Source organism: Geotrypetes seraphini, chromosome 14 (genome assembly GCF_902459505.1).
Source record: "Geotrypetes seraphini chromosome 14, aGeoSer1.1, whole genome shotgun sequence".
Classification (NCBI taxonomy): Eukaryota; Metazoa; Chordata; class Amphibia; order Gymnophiona; family Dermophiidae; genus Geotrypetes; species Geotrypetes seraphini.
Genome location: NC_047097.1, coordinates 20,994,977 through 21,011,937, shown reverse-complemented (window position 1 = coordinate 21,011,937; position 16,961 = coordinate 20,994,977). Strand labels below are relative to the sequence as shown.

The 16,961-nt window shown below is 39.7% G+C and overlaps 1 protein-coding gene across 4 annotated transcripts in view; it reads left to right on the top strand.

Annotated features, from left to right (window-relative positions):
* Positions 1–16,961, top strand: part of AP4E1 (adaptor related protein complex 4 subunit epsilon 1) — an 86,404-nt gene that overhangs the window by 37,521 nt on the left and 31,922 nt on the right. For 3 of the 4 annotated variants that reach the window (XM_033920352.1, XM_033920351.1, XM_033920353.1), the window contains 6 exons: positions 1,084–1,206; positions 1,289–1,398; positions 1,855–1,994; positions 5,545–5,657; positions 12,054–12,169; positions 13,944–14,246. In XM_033920352.1, coding sequence (XP_033776243.1) covers positions 1,084–1,206; positions 1,289–1,398; positions 1,855–1,994; positions 5,545–5,657; positions 12,054–12,169; positions 13,944–14,246 — 905 coding nt within the window. The remainder of the gene's footprint in view (positions 1–1,083; positions 1,207–1,288; positions 1,399–1,854; positions 1,995–5,544; positions 5,658–12,053; positions 12,170–13,943; positions 14,247–16,961) is intronic. The other variant, XM_033920354.1, reaches the window with a different exon arrangement.

Sequence of the window (16,961 nt, the reverse complement as noted above, 5' to 3'; positions counted from 1 at the left end):
TGAATACAGACAGAAGATGATGCATATTAGACATTTTTGGCTAAGAAAGACTGTGTGTGACTAAAGACTATGGGGTCCTTTTACTAAGGCTAGCTAACTGATGTAGCACGCACTAAAGATTAGTGTGTGCTAAATGCTAAGGTACCCATTATATTCTATAGGCGCCTTAGCAAAAGGACCCCTATGTTTGGAACAAGTTTGTGTTTGAAGTGCTTGAAGTGTTTAATGTTTGCGACTCTTTCCCCAGTAATGTGCACTGTTTTGGCCCCTTCACAAATCCGTGGTAGCAGCTTTGTAAAATGGGAAAGTAAAACTCTTTCCTCAGTTGTGCACACTCTCTCCATAAACAACTTGGTCCTCGTTCATCAGCTGTTGGCAGTGTTGGAAAATTGTTGGGATGTGCACTCCTATATATTTATTTTATTTTATATCTGTCCTACATGAAAATTTGAGGCAGGGTCATGTCAGCCAGTACAGGCATATGACAGACTGAAGGCTCTTTGGTGAACAGTTTTGTGTTTGAAATGTTTAATGTTTGCTTTATTTTGAAATAAAAAAAAAAGTTTGGTGGCAATTTTATGGCCTTATGATCTGTCTTTTTCTGACTTAACATTACCATTCCGAAAACCGAAATATGCTTGCTCCCAAGGATTTCAGATAAAGGATCTTGTACCTGTATTTGCATAGTGCCAGAGAGCTTCCTTCTGCATTTCATAAAAGGTAATGTGGATAGGCAACCTGTAAAATTGTTTTTTTAATCAAACCTGTGGTTCCCAGGACAATGGGAAATACTTTGGGCCATATTTTTCTAATCTCTGAGTTTTTAGGTCAGATTGCTGTCTTGATTTGGCAGCAGTGTTGCTAGAAAAGAACCCAGTTCAAGGTTTACAAATCAGTTCAGACTTGGAACAGGAGAAACAGAGAAGTGAAACCATCTACTTTGTTGCAATTTTCTCCTGCAACTCTAGAGGGAAAAGGGGGAATCTATGCACAAATCACTCTAGGTTTTATAATTGCTTTTTATTTCTGTATCTTTTTTTTCTCAGTTTGCAAATGTTCACGCTCTACTTTTCCTCTTTACAGCTATTTTATTTGAGTGTGTGCAGACAATTTATACCATTTATCCAAAATCAGACTTGTTTGAGAAGGCTGCCACATGCATTGGAAAGTTTGTTTTGTCTCCGAAGATCAATCTCAAGTATTTAGGTAAGACTGTTCAGTATTTGGAAGGCTGCTACAGATTTTTAGCTGTCTGCAGTGCACATTTTAATGTTGCTACCCTTTGTAGGTCTCAAGGCTCTTACTTATGTGATCCAGCAAGATCCAAGTCTGGCACTGCAACACCAAATGACAATAATTGAGTGCTTAGACCATCCTGATCTGATCATTAAGAAAGAGGTAAAGTATATGCTTTTTAAGAATTTTAACTTTAATGGAACCTTAGAACATGGTTAATTTCAGAGACAACTCTCATGGATGATCCTTTATCATCTTTACTTATCATGAGTTATTTACCATTGGGTCTTGTGGTATATACTCCAGGCCTGTAAGGTATAGTGGCTGATCCATTCCAAACTTAGCTTCAGTGAAAATGATGCTGTCAGAAAAGAAAATGGTAATCTTCCATTTCTGATATCTCAATGTGGTGTGATTTCAAGAAGTCACCCAGTCATTACTGAACCATATATTTACTCCAAAAATTGTCAGGAACTCTCTTGAGCAAAAGAGTTAGTAAAATTACAGTTCAGCAATTGATCCGTCTGAGATTGTAACTGAACATTAGCTTCCCTAGTCTGCATTTGAGACTATTTTCAGTTCTGTGTTGCTAGTTAAATAATCTTGTTTCCTCCACAGACATTAGAACTGCTGTACAGAATTACCAATGGACAGAATGTAACTGCCATAGTCCAGAAAATGCTGGATTATTTAAGACAAAGCAAGGAAGAATATACCATTATAAACTTAACTGGCAAAATTGCTGAACTTGCTGAAAAATATCCTTCAAATGAGTCTATTTTTAACAGCTTTTCATTCTGTATTGTTTGCATTTTCCTTTCAAGATAGACAAGAATTTCTTAAAATTATCAGTTCGTTATCTGAAGAAGGCTTTTGCATCTCTTTGTCTCTATTAAACTGTCCTTAAGCTGAAATGTACCTTGCAATGTTTGTTTGGTTTTTTTTTCGTCATCTTGACTTTGCCTTTTGTGAGTTTTGTTGGACTTTCTTGTAATAGTCCCATAAGGAACCAATACTTGCAGTCTGTTTTTCAAGACTTGTTTAACAGGAGAATCTGTGGCCCAAAATATACCAAATGTCTGTCTGTAGTTTCTCTACCTCCACTTTTTTGTTTCAGCTTCCTCCTCCTCCCTCTGCCAAATTTGGCGGAGGAGGAGAGTGCTAATGTTCCGGAGACAGTTGAGTTGTTGGGGGAGAGAGTATTGGTGTGGTGCGAGGTGAAGTATCTCGGAGGGGTTTTGGACTCGGGATTCACTAAGAGAGGGCAAATGTATGCAGTAATTTGGAAAGTGTATTTTCATCTTTGGTTAATCAATGGTCTTAGACCTTATTTGAAGGTTGCAATGTTTAGGATGGTGTTAAAGTCGATGGTTTTGTCCATTTTCAACTATTGCAGTCTGGTGTTCTTGGGAGTACCAGAATCAGTTTTGGGTGTGCTTCAGGTGGCCTATAATTCAGTGGTATGCTCTCTGGTTAAATTGGACAGATGCGAGCATGTAACAGAATATTTTATAAGGTTGTATTGGTTGAAAGTAAGGGACAAGATACGTTACAAGCTTTTAGTAAATGTTTTCATATGCTTACAGAAGTTGGCCCCTAAACACCTGGTCCAGAGCATCTTGCCACATGAGCCAGCTTGACTGGTTCGCTCAGTTGAGCATTGTGATCTGTCTGTTCCATCTGTGCGGGACTTAAGGCTTTCCTCTTCCTGAAACAGTGTCTTTCACTGCATTGGCCCCAGGGAGTGGAACAACCTTCCAGGATACATTCGCCAACAGCAAAATTTACAGAACTTTAGGAAAATGCTGAAAAAGACACCTGTTCTGTAAGATGAAATATAGAGTCTGAGTTAGCTGAGGGAGAAGGAGTGATGACTGTTAAGTGCTGAGTGCTGGTCATGGAGGTGTTCAATAGTCTGGTCTGTTTTATCTGGCATAATGATGTCTGTCATTGAGGCATCTTGTATATCTTATATAATTTTATATTTTGATGTATGTTAGGGTTTCGCCAGTTTCTGCCTTAAACGATATTCCTTGTTGATGTGAAATGCATGTCATTTGCAATTTGATTTTATATGTAAGTTTGTAATTTGTTATAGTGTGTTTTTGTATTGATTTGTATGGCAAATGTTAATGTCTTATTTTGTATGTTAATGTGTAACTCGCTCTGGATAAGGGCAGGTGAGAAATAAACAAACAAATCTGCTCAGTCAACCAACAGTGAATTCCAAAGGTTTTTTTAATGAAAGAAGTTCTTTCTCCAGAGAGTATACTGACAATTTGAAACCTTAGCAGACATTAGAGACTTAATTTTGTTCTTGGTGTTACTCTAGACTCCCTAACTGGAACGGATATTAATATAAATTGTGCCATACTGATTTAACATAGTAACAATATCAACATGGTCCATCCAGTCTGCCCAGTAAAGTATGAGGGCAAATCAAAAATTAAAGGCAATTGTTAAATTATGCAATAACCAGAACAGAGCTAGCAAAATGCAACATATGTACTCATACATTGCCTGTTGGATAGTTTGTCCACACACAGTGCAGTGTTTGGCCTTTATTCATATGGCAGCCACAAAGTTAGAAACATGGATGCTCCATTGCAAGATTGCACCATCGAAGAACAACGTGCAGTAGTGCGCTTTCTTTGGGCAGAAGGCATGAAATCTTGGAAATTCACCATCGAATATTGACTCAGTATGGATATAGCACCATGAAAGGTTTAAAACAGGAAGAACAGGTGTAACCGATGAAGGTCGTTCTGGTTGCCCATCAACATCGCGCACACAAGAGCACATTGACAGGGCAGATGCCTTGATTAGAGAAGACCGACAGTTAACAGTATCTCAGTTGGTTTAAAATTTGGATATCGGCTATGGATTTACATTTGCCATAATGCATGATGACTTGGAATACAGGAAAGTCTGCACATGATGGATGCCCAAACAGCTTACTGATCTGTACAAGCAACAGCGTGTGAAGGTTGCAACCCAATTACTGAGACGGTATGAAGAAGCCATAGCAAAAGAGAAAGCATGGAGTGGAGACATCTGTCTTAACAATAGTTAAGAGGTTGTGGTAAGAAAGGTTTGGACAATTTCCTGGAGGAAATGTCCATACTCTATTATTGAGAAAGACATGGGAGAAGCCACTGCTTGCTGTGGATCGCATGGAATGTTGCTACTTCTTGGGTTTTGGCCAGGTTCTAGTGACCGGGATTGGCCACAGTGAGAACAGACTCCTGGGCTTGATGACCATTGGCCTGACCCAGTAAGGCTATTCTTATGTATATTAGCTGTGTAGATTCAAGTGCTATCATTTCCCTATAAGGGCTTGATTTACTTATTTCCTGTGGACACAGGATAAGAATCTCAGTAAGGGTCTAATATATATCCAGTGCTAGGGTAAGTACAGACCAAGATACTATCAATGCCCCATAAATGTTTTTTCTTTTCTTTCTTAAAAACACAAAAAACAGTTGTTCTGTTTCCTTACATGTGATAGGTCTCCAGAAACACTTCTGAACAAGCTTCACCTAGCTGAAATCACTTCCCACTTGGATTCTACAGTGTGCTTTTAAAGTTCTTTTACACCACTAATTTTTTAGTAGCAAGACTAGAATTTGGGGATGAATTATTTAATGGCCTCTGTAAGAGAGGAAGAGTGAAAAAGCTACTGTAAATTGGGAAGTGTATTTTCTAATTGGGTCAGTGTAAGTGCAGTAAAGATAACCAAGGTAGAACCTCTTCATCAAGAAGTGATTGCAATTGTTTTATGCTGTGGATGAATATTTTTGCATTGAGTTTCTGGGTTCTTCTCACAGCCTCATTCAATAAACCCTGCCCCCAGATGAATATCTGGAATATGAGTGGGTTTATAATAGTGATTATTTTTCAGCCTTTCCACTGCTCATTTGTGAGGAAACTACATAGGACTACTATTTTCAGGTGGTCTTTTATGTTTTGTAGCACCATGCTCACAAAGCATTGTTCTCAAATCTTTCTCAGCTCTTATTAATTTATATGGAAGGAAAGGAGTTTTTGGTGCTTCTCATGAGAAAGGTCCATGACTAGGATTTTACCAGTTTTATCACATGTGCTCATAGTGGGGAGCAATCAGTTAAGATGTGTTGTGCAAAAAACTGATGTTTAAAAATATATACTTTGTTTCCTGATAGCATTCATTCCAGAAGTAGTCAGTGGGCTTGTTTTAGTGTATATATTGGCAAATGCAAAGGAACCCCCCTCCCAAAAAAAAGACTATAAGCAAAGAATCCTTGTAAATGGCCTTAACACTTTGAACACATATTCTCCTAGCAATGAGTGGTTCATCCAGACCATGAATGTGATCTTCTCTGTGGGTGGTGATATGATGCATCCATACATCCCAAACAACTTCTTAAGGCTTCTTGCTGAAGGTAAGGAAATATCAGAACATTGCAGTGGTAAATACAATTCATTTTGTGACAAAAGGCTAATAGAGAATTCTGAGAAGGATGTTGGTATGCTACATTTTTAGCATGTTATCATTGGTCCCAGTACAGAAGTGTTGTGGCTGATAACCTTTGCTGTAGTACTTGATGCATTCTTGGCTTTAGAATGTGAATGGAATTCAGGAGGATGCTTGCTTCAAGTTGTATCTTTCTGCTCTTGCTTCAAGAAAAAAAACCTTAAGTTATAGAAACAAATGTCTTGCAGAAATTGCTGAATCATTGTCGATATTGTAAATTACAAATTATATTTTTGTGCATATTCTGAGTTTTTTAAAAAAAAAAACCAAACATATTTTGGGCCAAATTCTCCAAATGACGTCCCAAAGTTAGACAGTAAGCCGGCGTGGTTTGTGTGCAAGTGGCATTAAGCATCCCTATGTGCCTTAAATGTAGGCCTTTAAAATGCTGGCCTACATTTAAGGTGTCTATATTAAAAAAAAAAAAAAAAAAAAAGCGATTCTAGATGCAGCGCCTACCGGTGATTTGACATGGTTGTTTCCATGGCAATTTTATGTTTATACAGCAGCAAGTGTACATATTGACACCCCAGGATTGCAGTGTTTTGATGATCCAGTTCCTGATTGGCTGCTGCTGCTGTTTGATTGCTTTAGATCAGTGTTCTTCAACCTTTTCACACCTATGGACCGGCGGAAATAAAATAATTATTTTGTGGACCGGCAGACTACTAAGACTGAAATTTTTTAAAAAACCATTGCCGTCCCCGTGAGCTCGGTCCCACAAACCATCTGATCCCATCCGCACAAGCCTCAAATAGTTATGATTTTATATTGAACATATTTTATTAAAGTATAAAAAGAAACAATATTTTATACAATTGTCATTTTATAAATACAAATAATACAGGGCAAAGATCAACAAAACCCCTGTCTCCCCTCCCCTTCACATATATCCCCTCTACTATCAAGAAAACTGAATAAGCCAAATTATTACAGAATGCTACACAAATATCATGTAACAGAATACCACAGTCACACATGGCAGGAATGGTGTTAGGAGAGTGCAACTAGGGCAACTGCCTCCTGGTCAGAGAGAGCCCTAAGCCAGCTGGAAGCTAAAGAAGCACTGCCTGGGCTTTGCACTCCCCAGTTATGTCTAACATCAGCTCTAGCAAGATATATATTTCAAATCTTATATATTCTAATCACAAGATAGAAATAAAATTATTTTTTTCTACCTTTTGTCGTCTCTGGTTTCTGCTTTCATTGTCTTTTCACTCTCTTCCATCCAGCGTCTGCCCTCTGTCTCTTCAGTCCAGCATCTGCCCCTTCCATCCACTGTCTGTCTTTCCCTGCCATCTCTCCTCCTGCCCCCCCCCCAATTTGGTCTGACATCCAGCATCTTCCTTCTGTTCCCCTCATGGTCTGGCATCTCTCTCCTTCCCTCCCCATGTGGTTTTTAGCATCTCTCTCTTCTCATTTCCTCCACTCAGATATGATATCATTCTCTCCTCTCTCTTCCCTTTTCTTCTCTGGTCTTCCTTCTCTATTTTCTGCTTCCATCTAAATTAAATTCTTTCTTACTATTTAGTCCTGTTTCCCTCTCTTCACTGTGTCTACCCACAGCTTGTCACCCCTTTCTCTCACCCCTCCATTATTTACTAACTCTATCTGCTTCCTCCATCCAGCATATGCCCTTTATTTATCTCCTCCTTCCATTCAGTATGTGTTCTTTCCCCACTTCCATTCAGCATTTGCTCTCCCCTCTCAACTGACATCCATCTGCCTTCTGCTCTCTCTTCCTTCTTCTCACTTCCATCATCTGTCCTCCTTCTCTCTCTCCTCACTTCCATCATCTGCCCCCTTCCCCTCACCTTTTCGGGTCACTTTCTTTCCCCTGAAGGTGGCTCATGTCAGAGGGGAAGCAGACAACAGAGTGGAAAGCAGAAAAGAGAAACTGGAAAAATAAGATGTCCAGACCACAAAGGTATAGAAAAAGCATTTTATTTTTAATATTTGTGCAGAATTCCACCAGGAGCAGCATTTATACCATGGGATTACTTAATTTTCTTTGTCAAATACTTTGTGTACCAAACTGTAACTCACTTTGAGCTACTACTAACAATGATGTGAGCTAAATGCAAAATAAATTTCCCCTATTCTATCTCTCTTCCAAGATATACATATTTTAAATTTTTTCCCCATATGTTTTAAGCCCCCCTCGTATAATTTATCCAGAATTTGAGGATTCAGATTTATTATCTACACTAAACTAAACCTTAGGTTTGTATACCGCGCCATCTCCGCAAGCGTAGAGATCGGTACGGTTTACAGAATTAAGAGGAAAGGAACTACAATGAGGGGATATAGGAGAGGGACTAAGGAGATAGAGAGGGACAGGATACTGGAGAACGGGAGGTGATTAGATTTTTGAAAAGAGCCAAGTTTTCAAGTGTTTGTGGAAGGATTGGAAGGAGCTTGAATTTCTGAGCGGGGATGAGAGGTTGTTCCAGAGTTCTGTGGTTCTAAAGGGGAGGGATGTTCCAAGTTTTCCTGCGTGGGATATACCTTTTATAGAGGGGAATGATAGTTTCAGTTTTTGGGAGGGTCTGGTGGAGTGTGGGTTTGAGGAATTCCAAAAGAGTGGGATAACTGGAGGAAGGACGCCATGTAGAATCTTGAAGGCTAAGCAGGCACATTTATAGAGGACTCTGGAGTATACTGGGAGCCAGTGAAGCTTGGAGAGGAGTGGGGAGAAGAGATCGAACTTGCCTTTTGCAAAAATAAGCTTAGCCGCGGCGTTCTGAATTAGCTGAAGTCTATGGAGGTTTTTCTTAGTTAGGCTTATATAGATGGAATTGCAGTAGTCCAGTCTAGTAGTGGATTGAACGAGGACGGCGAAGTGAGAATGATGAAAGCAGGATCTCACTTTCCTCAACATATGAAGGCTAAAGAAGCATTTTTTTACCAAGTTGTTGAGGTGATCATTGAAGGAGAGAGAGGAGTCTATGACGATGCCTAGGACTTTGCTTGAAAACTCAAGCTGAAGAGTGGGGCCGGAAGGTAGTGGGATGGAGGTGGGTAAATGATCTAATATTGGGCCGAGCCAAAGTAGTTTTGTTTTGGACTCATTCAGTTTCATTTGTACAGATTGGGCCCAGGATTGGAGATTCGTTATACATGTGGATATGTTCTCAGCAAGGTTAGAGAGGTTCGAGTCGGTCTCGAGGAGGATGAGGATGTCATCAGCGTAGGAGTAGAGAGTTTCTAGGGGGAGATAGATGAAGGAGTTTCAGAGAGGACATGTAGATGTTGAAAAGGATAGGAGAGAGGGGTGAGCCTTGCGGGACTTCACATTTCGGCTTCCAGGGGGGGGGATGAGGTACCGTTTGTGTTAACGGTGTAGGAGCGGAAGCGTAGGAATTTCGAGAACCAATCTAGGACTGTGGAGCTTATGCCTATTTCGGAGAGTTGGAAGATTAGGGTATCGTGGTGGACGATATCGAAAGCTGCGGAGAGGTCGAATTGTAGGAGAACAGCAAATTTGTTGCGAGAATGGAGTTGTTGCACCTTAGAGATTAGTGAGGCCAAAAGGGATTCGGTGCTGAAGTTGGGTCTGAAGCCGAATTGGTGGGGTAGGAGAATAGAGAATCTTTCTAGGTAGGATGAGAGTTGGGTGGATATGATGGATTCTAATAACTTGGTTAGGAGAGGGTTATTTGCTATTGGACGGTAATTTGATGGTATGGAGGGGTCAAGGTCGGCCTTTTTCAGTAGAGGGGTCAATGAAATATGTGGTGGAACCAAAATACAATTACTAAGGAAGTATCAGTCAAAATTGTAGAAATCCAAATTTACTTCCTGCTTAACTTTGTAGAAAGCACAAACTGCTAATTCAACATATTAGCTATAAGTGATGCCGTGCCTCAGAGACCGAGTCATCCAGCAAGATATTGTTATGCCATTCTTCGGTCGGAGTCTCAATCACTGGCAACTGGCATGTGCTGTCTGCACTAAATTATTTTTTAACTGTTTTCTTTTTGTACATATAAATCTTTTTAAATTTGTTTCTTGTGTGTTTTTTATACTTAAAATATATCGTAAATATCCAAAAACTCAACCATTTTGATAAGATAGTGCACAAATTCAAAAAGCACTTATCTGGATTATCTGTCAGCACTGTTTCAAGCCCAACGGGGCCACCGTTTCACCCTGTATGGCTTCGTCAGGGGAAATAATTGACAGTGCCTAAAACACAAAACATTTGATTATATTTTACTGTATATTACTTAAACATGATAGCACATTTACTATTCAAAGTTTAACTGAGCAACTTACGGAACAGGAGAAATACCTAGCTCCTCTGCATGAAACTATTTAAACTACCCAATGCGGGCCTGCTAGTACTTACGTCACTTACGTAACAAACGTAAGGGAACTATTTTTACTGAATGGGCAAACGTATCCAATGAATTTTTTTTTTTTTTTTTGCATGTTCATTGGATACGTTTGCCCATTCAGTAAAAATAGTTCCCTTACGTTTGTTACGTAAGTGACGTAAGTACTAGCAGGCCCGCATTGGGTAGTTTAAATAGTTTCATGCAGAGGAGCTAGGTATTTCTCCTGTTCCGTAAGTTGCTCAGTTAAACTTTGAATAGTAAATGTGCTATCATGTTTAAGTAATATACAGTAAAATATAATCGAATGTTTTGTGTTTTAGGCACTGTCAATTATTTCCCCTGACGAAGCCATACAGGGTGAAACGGTGGCCCCGTTGGGCTTGAAACAGTGCTGACAGATAATCCAGATAAGTGCTTTTTGAATTTGTGCACTATCTTATCAAAATGGTTGAGTTTTTGGATATTTACGATATATTTTAAGTATAAAAAACACACAAGAAACAAATTAAAAAAGATTTATATGTACAAAAAGAAAACAGTTAAAAAATAATTTAGTGCAGACAGCACATGCCAGTTGCCAGTGATTGAGACTCCGACCGAAGAATGGCATAACAATATCTTGCTGGATGACTCGGTCTCTGAGGCACGGCATCACTTATAGCTAATATGTTGAATTAGCAGTTTGTGCTTTCTACAAAGTTAAGCAGGAAGTAAATTTAGATTTCGCCAATGAAATATGTCCCATGTCGGGGGAGAAAAGGCTGATGGCACTCAGCCTTTCATTAGTTCCTAGTGCTGGCTTTTACAAATCTATGGTAGAGGTTTCTACCACAGGCATAGATCATATGCTTACAGGACAGTTTGTTTCAGATTGTGAACCCAGCAGTTATTGTGTGTGTGCGTGAGTGTGTGTGATATAAGCCAATAGTATGCATTAGATTATTTGTACTAGCAAGTAAAAAAAAAAAAAGAAAATAGCTGACTCAGACCCACAAAAGGAGCAGACTACAAGCCAAGTATAAAACAGCAATAAAATAAGGAAAGAAAAGACTTTAAAATTTTTTTAAAAAATTTGCCGTACCATCAGTCTTATTTACTGCTCAGTACCACCCCATTGAGCCCCCAAACCTTACATTATCCTATCAGACAAGAGGTCTTCCAAATGAACAGGATCTTAGAAAACACAGTTGTTACCCTGATACTAACAATACCTTGAAACATCTCTTCAGTTATGGAGATTAAGGGAATCTTATGACCAGGGATCTAATCTTTCCTCATCTAGAAGGAGACATTGTCTTAGCAACCTAGAATTCTGAGGAGTCACAGACATATTTAAGCACTGGAGTCACAAGTGCATATTCTAAGAAACAATGGTAAGCTTATTGGTAGGACAGTGGAGATCCATTCATTTGCCAAAATTTAGAGAAGACTGTTTATGGTTTCAGCTTTTTACACAATACACAGGCTTTACTTGCCAGTTTTGTCTGATTCATAATATCAAAAATGTGTTTTCTCGCTACAGGTAGCTCATTTTTCATACATTTGTGTACTAATTGCACTACAATTAGCACAGTAAACTTGGAGGTGTTACCAGTTGACTAAGAGTAATGTAGTTTAATTACATCAATCAATATATATTTAACTGAAAACAAGTCCCTTAATGCCACACTTTTGCAGCATTCCTGTGTTGTACAAGTTTCTGGAGCTACTTGGCTAATGGCATATGCTGATATACTACAAAGAAAAAATATTTGAATCAGTTTGAGGGATATGTCCCTCTGTTCTCTGGAGATGCACTTATGCATTTTTTTTTTTTTGCATATATTTGATCTTTTGCAGAGGACAGAACCAGACAGGTCTGGTTTTTGTTTTTATAGTTTTGCTTAAAATTACATTATCATATGTTTTGAAATATTTGCAGTTGAAATGACTAAGTAGAATGTGTTGCTTCTGTTTCTGCTTAGGATTTGATGATGAAAAAGAAGCCCAACAGCTAAGACTTTATGCCGTCCAGTCATATCTAACTTTGCTGGAGAAGAATGCTCATTATCCCCAGAGGTTTCTTCAGGTTATCAGCTGGGTAAGGATGTTTGATGAAAGTGTGGGGCAGGCACGTGGGATCTCTTAGGGAGAAGAGGGGATAGTGGTTGCTGCAAATGGGCAGACTGGATGGGCCATTTGGCTTTTATCTAATCTAATACACAACTTATTAATTGCACTATACCAAAAAGGTTTAAGATGATTTACATCGAAAGAAGCCATAAGTACATTTATAATTAGAGGAAGGGGGGTGGTATATAGTTATATTAAAGGTTTAATCAATAATTATGAATGTAATGTTTATATGATATTTTTGATTACAATATCTGTGGGAAGGGTGGGTGGTGGAGGGAGTAAATTTATGTTTTTAAAATGATAATAGAAAGAAATTCAAGTGATGTGTATAAGTTCAATTGATGTAATATTGCGTACTTGATGTAAGATGAAAAAATGAATAAAGAATTTGAAAAAAAAGAAAAAAAAAAAAAGAAAGAAGCCGTAAAATCTACAGGAGAATACAAAAGCAATCAATAATTAAAATATCATACCATGAATATTACAACAAATCAGAAAAAAGTTTTCAGATTTTTACAAAACCCTAAATTAATTAATATCAGGAGGAGAGTGTAGCGCAGTGGCTAGAGGTACAGCCTCAGAACCCTGAGGTTGTGGGTTTAAACCCCGCGCTGCTCCTTGAGACCATGTCACTTAATCTTCCACTATCCCAGGTACATTAGATAGACTGTGAGCCCACTGGGACAGATAGGGAAAATGCTTGAAGTACCTGTATGTAAAACTGCTTTGAGTGTGGTTGTAAAACTACAAAAAGGCGGTATACAAGGCCCAATCCCTTTCCTAATGTGAACGGGTAGATTATTCCAAATTGTAATCGCAGCGTAAGCAAAAGAGGAATTGAGCTGTTGTTTATATCGTACTCCTCTAATCTGTGGAAAATGTAGTAATAAAGTACCACATAATCTGGTGGAAGAATAATGCAAATGAGAAAAAGCAAAATCAGATTATCTGCCATCATGTTTCTATGTTTCTATTAGAAAATTGCTTAAAAAATATATTGATCGATATTAAGCCCGTGGCGCTGTCTTTTTTTTTTTTTTTTTTTAAAGCCTGTTACTGGCTGGGTTAGACATGGATATTCAATGCTAGGCCACGTGTGGGCACTAGCACTAAATATCTGGGTCTGAACGGCCACCAGATTTTTGTGAGTGCCTAGCTGAATATTGGCAAGGGCTTGAATGACACTTATGTGGGACCTGGCTGAATGTTGGCTGGCACCTGCATATTGGGTATCTGGTCAGGTTTTCCCCCTTCCCAGCATTTCCGTGTTGTTCTCATCTCCCCTGCTCATATCCAGACTTCAACCTTAAATTAGTGTGTCCTGAGTGTCCCTCACATTGTGCCCTCTGCCATCTTATCCCCTCCTTCTTTCCTTTCTTAACCCTATTCCCTAACTCCCTTATCCTTGTACTCCCTCAATTCCCCTCCTTTCTCCTGCTCTATCCTTTTTACATTGAACATGTGAGGCTACTGGCTAGTAGTCCCTCATGTAGCCCATGCAAGTCACTGTCTCTGGTTCCTCTCAGGCTGGATTTCTTTGCTTTGGCTTACCCAAGCCATGTTGCAGAGCTGCCTGATGCCTCTCTCCCAATTACACATTACTCTTGCAAAAGACATGCAATGAAATGCAGAGAATGCACCCATACAGCCACCAACAGAACAGTATAGGCTCCGCCGTGCAGATGCTACCAGCCTCAAGTGTATTGTATATAGATGTCACTTAATATTGTTACTCGCAGGTGCTGGGAGAGTATTCCTACCTCAAAACTGATGTGCATCCAGAGAGCATCATGGCAAAACTGTCCACATATCTCGAGCTCAACTCTGTGACTTCTGAGACTAAGGCTTGGCTCCTGGGTGCTGTCACTAAGCTGGCAGCTCTCACTCCGTCTGCTGATATAGTTGATAAACTCACTGAGAAGTTTAGTTCTTCTTTTGATACGTGCCTGAGACAATGTGCTTTTGAGTTACAAATCCTTCACAAAAACCCAGAAGTCATGAAAAAGCTGCTTCCAGTCAATGCCAGTTGTGAGGATCTTGTGGTAAGATCTACATCCTATCCTGCATTTTATTTTTAGAATGTTTTTCTACTAACAGTTTTCCTCAAGGCCTAGTAATCCTTACTGTTAAAATCAGTGTGATAGGTAGGAATCCATAACGTGAGGTGGTCATGTAGACAGGCAACTCTCTTAATAAAATTATTATTATTATTATTAAGGTCCTTGAAGTATGTTGGAGCATGGAAACAAGAATTATTATACTCTCGTACTTGGTAACAGTTTGGAATGTTTTTAGCCAGGGTTAGAGTTTAAAGTGTTTTGAAAAAATGTTCTTCCTTCCTGGATTTTGCTGAAATTAAATTGAAAGCCTAAAACAGTCCTTACAGGTTTTTGTAACACTTGTGACAATAGCATTAAAATGAAGGAATGAGAGATTTTCTTCCCATGCATATCTTACCAGCTGAAATTTTTTTTGTCAAACTTCTGTAATCTTCAGATTAGGTGGTATAATGTAAATAGCTTTACAGACATGATTCCATTTTTCTTGATGACATAGAGTTGACTGTATATATGTCACTGATATGTAGAGAGAAAAACCAATGAGAGAGATGCTATGAATATTTTCCGAATAAGTATCTTCCATAGCATCCCTCTGGACTGGCACAAATGGGTATTATGCACTTCTACCAGCAAATGGAGGCTGAGAACCACTGAGCTTTGACTTAATCTATAAGTGGGCTTTGCAGTCACCTGGAAGCCAGTCTGTTCTCTTTCTCAGCAGATGGTACATGTGGTAAGCATGTACAGTCTCTCTGAGGTTTTGATTCCTTTCTGGGGGTGAGAATTCCCTATTCATTTTTGTTGTATGGAAAAGTTAAGAACTCCCTCTTTCCTTTGTTTTACTGGCTGCTGGACTGAGACTCTCAAGTCCCAGGGGTGTCACATCTGGGCAGCCAAGTCCCTCTCCTCTTCCCCTTCCTAGATCCTGAACTCAGTAAAACTGTGACTGAGTTCAAAGAAGCGTGGGATGAACACAGAGGATTTAGAATCGGAAAATAATATTAAATATTGAACTAAGGCAACTACTGGGCAGACTTGCACGGTCTGTGTAAGTATATGGCCGTTTGATGGAGGATGGGCTGGGGAGGGCTTCAATGGCTGGGAGGGTGTAGATGGGCTGGAGTAAGTCTTAACAGAGATTTCGGCAGTTGGAACCCAAGCACAGTACCGGGTAAAGCTTTGGATTCTTGCCCAGAAATAGCTAAGAAGAAAAAATTTAAATTGAATCAGGTTGGGCAGACTGGATGGATCATTTGGGTCTTTATCTGCCGTCATCTACTATGTCACTATGTTACTTTATTTTTGGTTTTGACCTAGTTTTAAAAAAACAAAATAAAAACCTTGACTGGTCTGCTCTGCTTATAAGCCGACAGCCAGTCTGCTTGCTATACTGTATAACCAAACGAGCAATTGAAAAAATAAAATAATAATAAAAATACATTGACTAGCGGGAACAAGTCATTCTTTCAATCTGCTCCTTGCAGTTGCCAGTCTTTCTCTCCAATATTTGACACTGCCAGTTTTCTTCTCTCCTAGGGGCATCCCTTTCTGGGCCAGAGGGAAGATAAGCTTGCAGCACCAGAAGCACAGTGCGGTTTGCCAGTGTCGAGCTCTGGATGTGGTTGGGATCTGTACTTTTTGTGCCGGCAATGACTCTATAGCCTTTCCATCAGCAGCCTCAGGATCTTAAAAAGTGCCTTTGCCAAGAATATTGTGTAGGGGGACTCAGCGAGTGCACACACTGAGGGAGAGTGAACTTTGCTGGCGGCTTCTATTTCAGTGGGAACCGCTGCCATTTTAAAATCTTCATTGGGGCCTGATTTGCCACTGTGCTCAGATTCTGTTCTTTCTCTGTCGCCTCCTATAAGCGGTCAGCTGTTGTCTTTTGCCTTGGAGATAGATCCCTCCCATCTAGTATTGTTTTGGCCGTGTATAGGGGCCTTTCCATTGGAAAGGGTATAGTAGTCTAGACTATATGTTTTATACCCATAATAGTGGGAAACTTGCAGAAGGCATCAAACAGATTCTTCAGCTCCACCTCCCTGTGTTTCCTTCTGCAAGCAGGCTGTATAGGTGTCTTTTCTTCTGCTCTACATCTGGTCCACTTTATGAACAGCTCGGGGATTGGTCCCCTGAGAACATAGCTCACCCCTGGTTAATAGGCGCTTAAGCGCAGGCTGATGGGCTTCCGTATTGGTCCTGAGGTATTTGCGGTTGCTGGCAACAGCCCCCCTAAAAAAGATGTGTCTGGAACTAGTGGGATTGAGGGTTTCAGGCTCTTGGAACCTGACTAAAAGGCAACCCGAAGAGACAAGCTTCTGGAGGATCTGCATGCTTACCTGAGGCAGAAAATCTTCTCCAGATCCCAGCTGCTGTGTGAAGCTGATTCAGGCAGTCACCTGACAGGATTGTGAGTAGTCTATTACCATCTATGGGAGACATTGGGTGGGGGAACTCCGAAAATCAACTGTTTGGGGGTTCCTGGGGCCATGATTCAGATCCCTCACCTCCAAAAACCCCTTTTCTGAACTTTTTGGCTTTTAATATTGCTCTCCTGGGCTGATATTGTCTTGAAATTGTGGCCATGGTGGCTATCTTGGATTTTTCAATCCATCTTGCCTTGCCTCAAAAACACCTCAATTTTACTCAAAATCATTAGAAATGGAATCCTCAGGCTATTTTATCCCTATATCATGC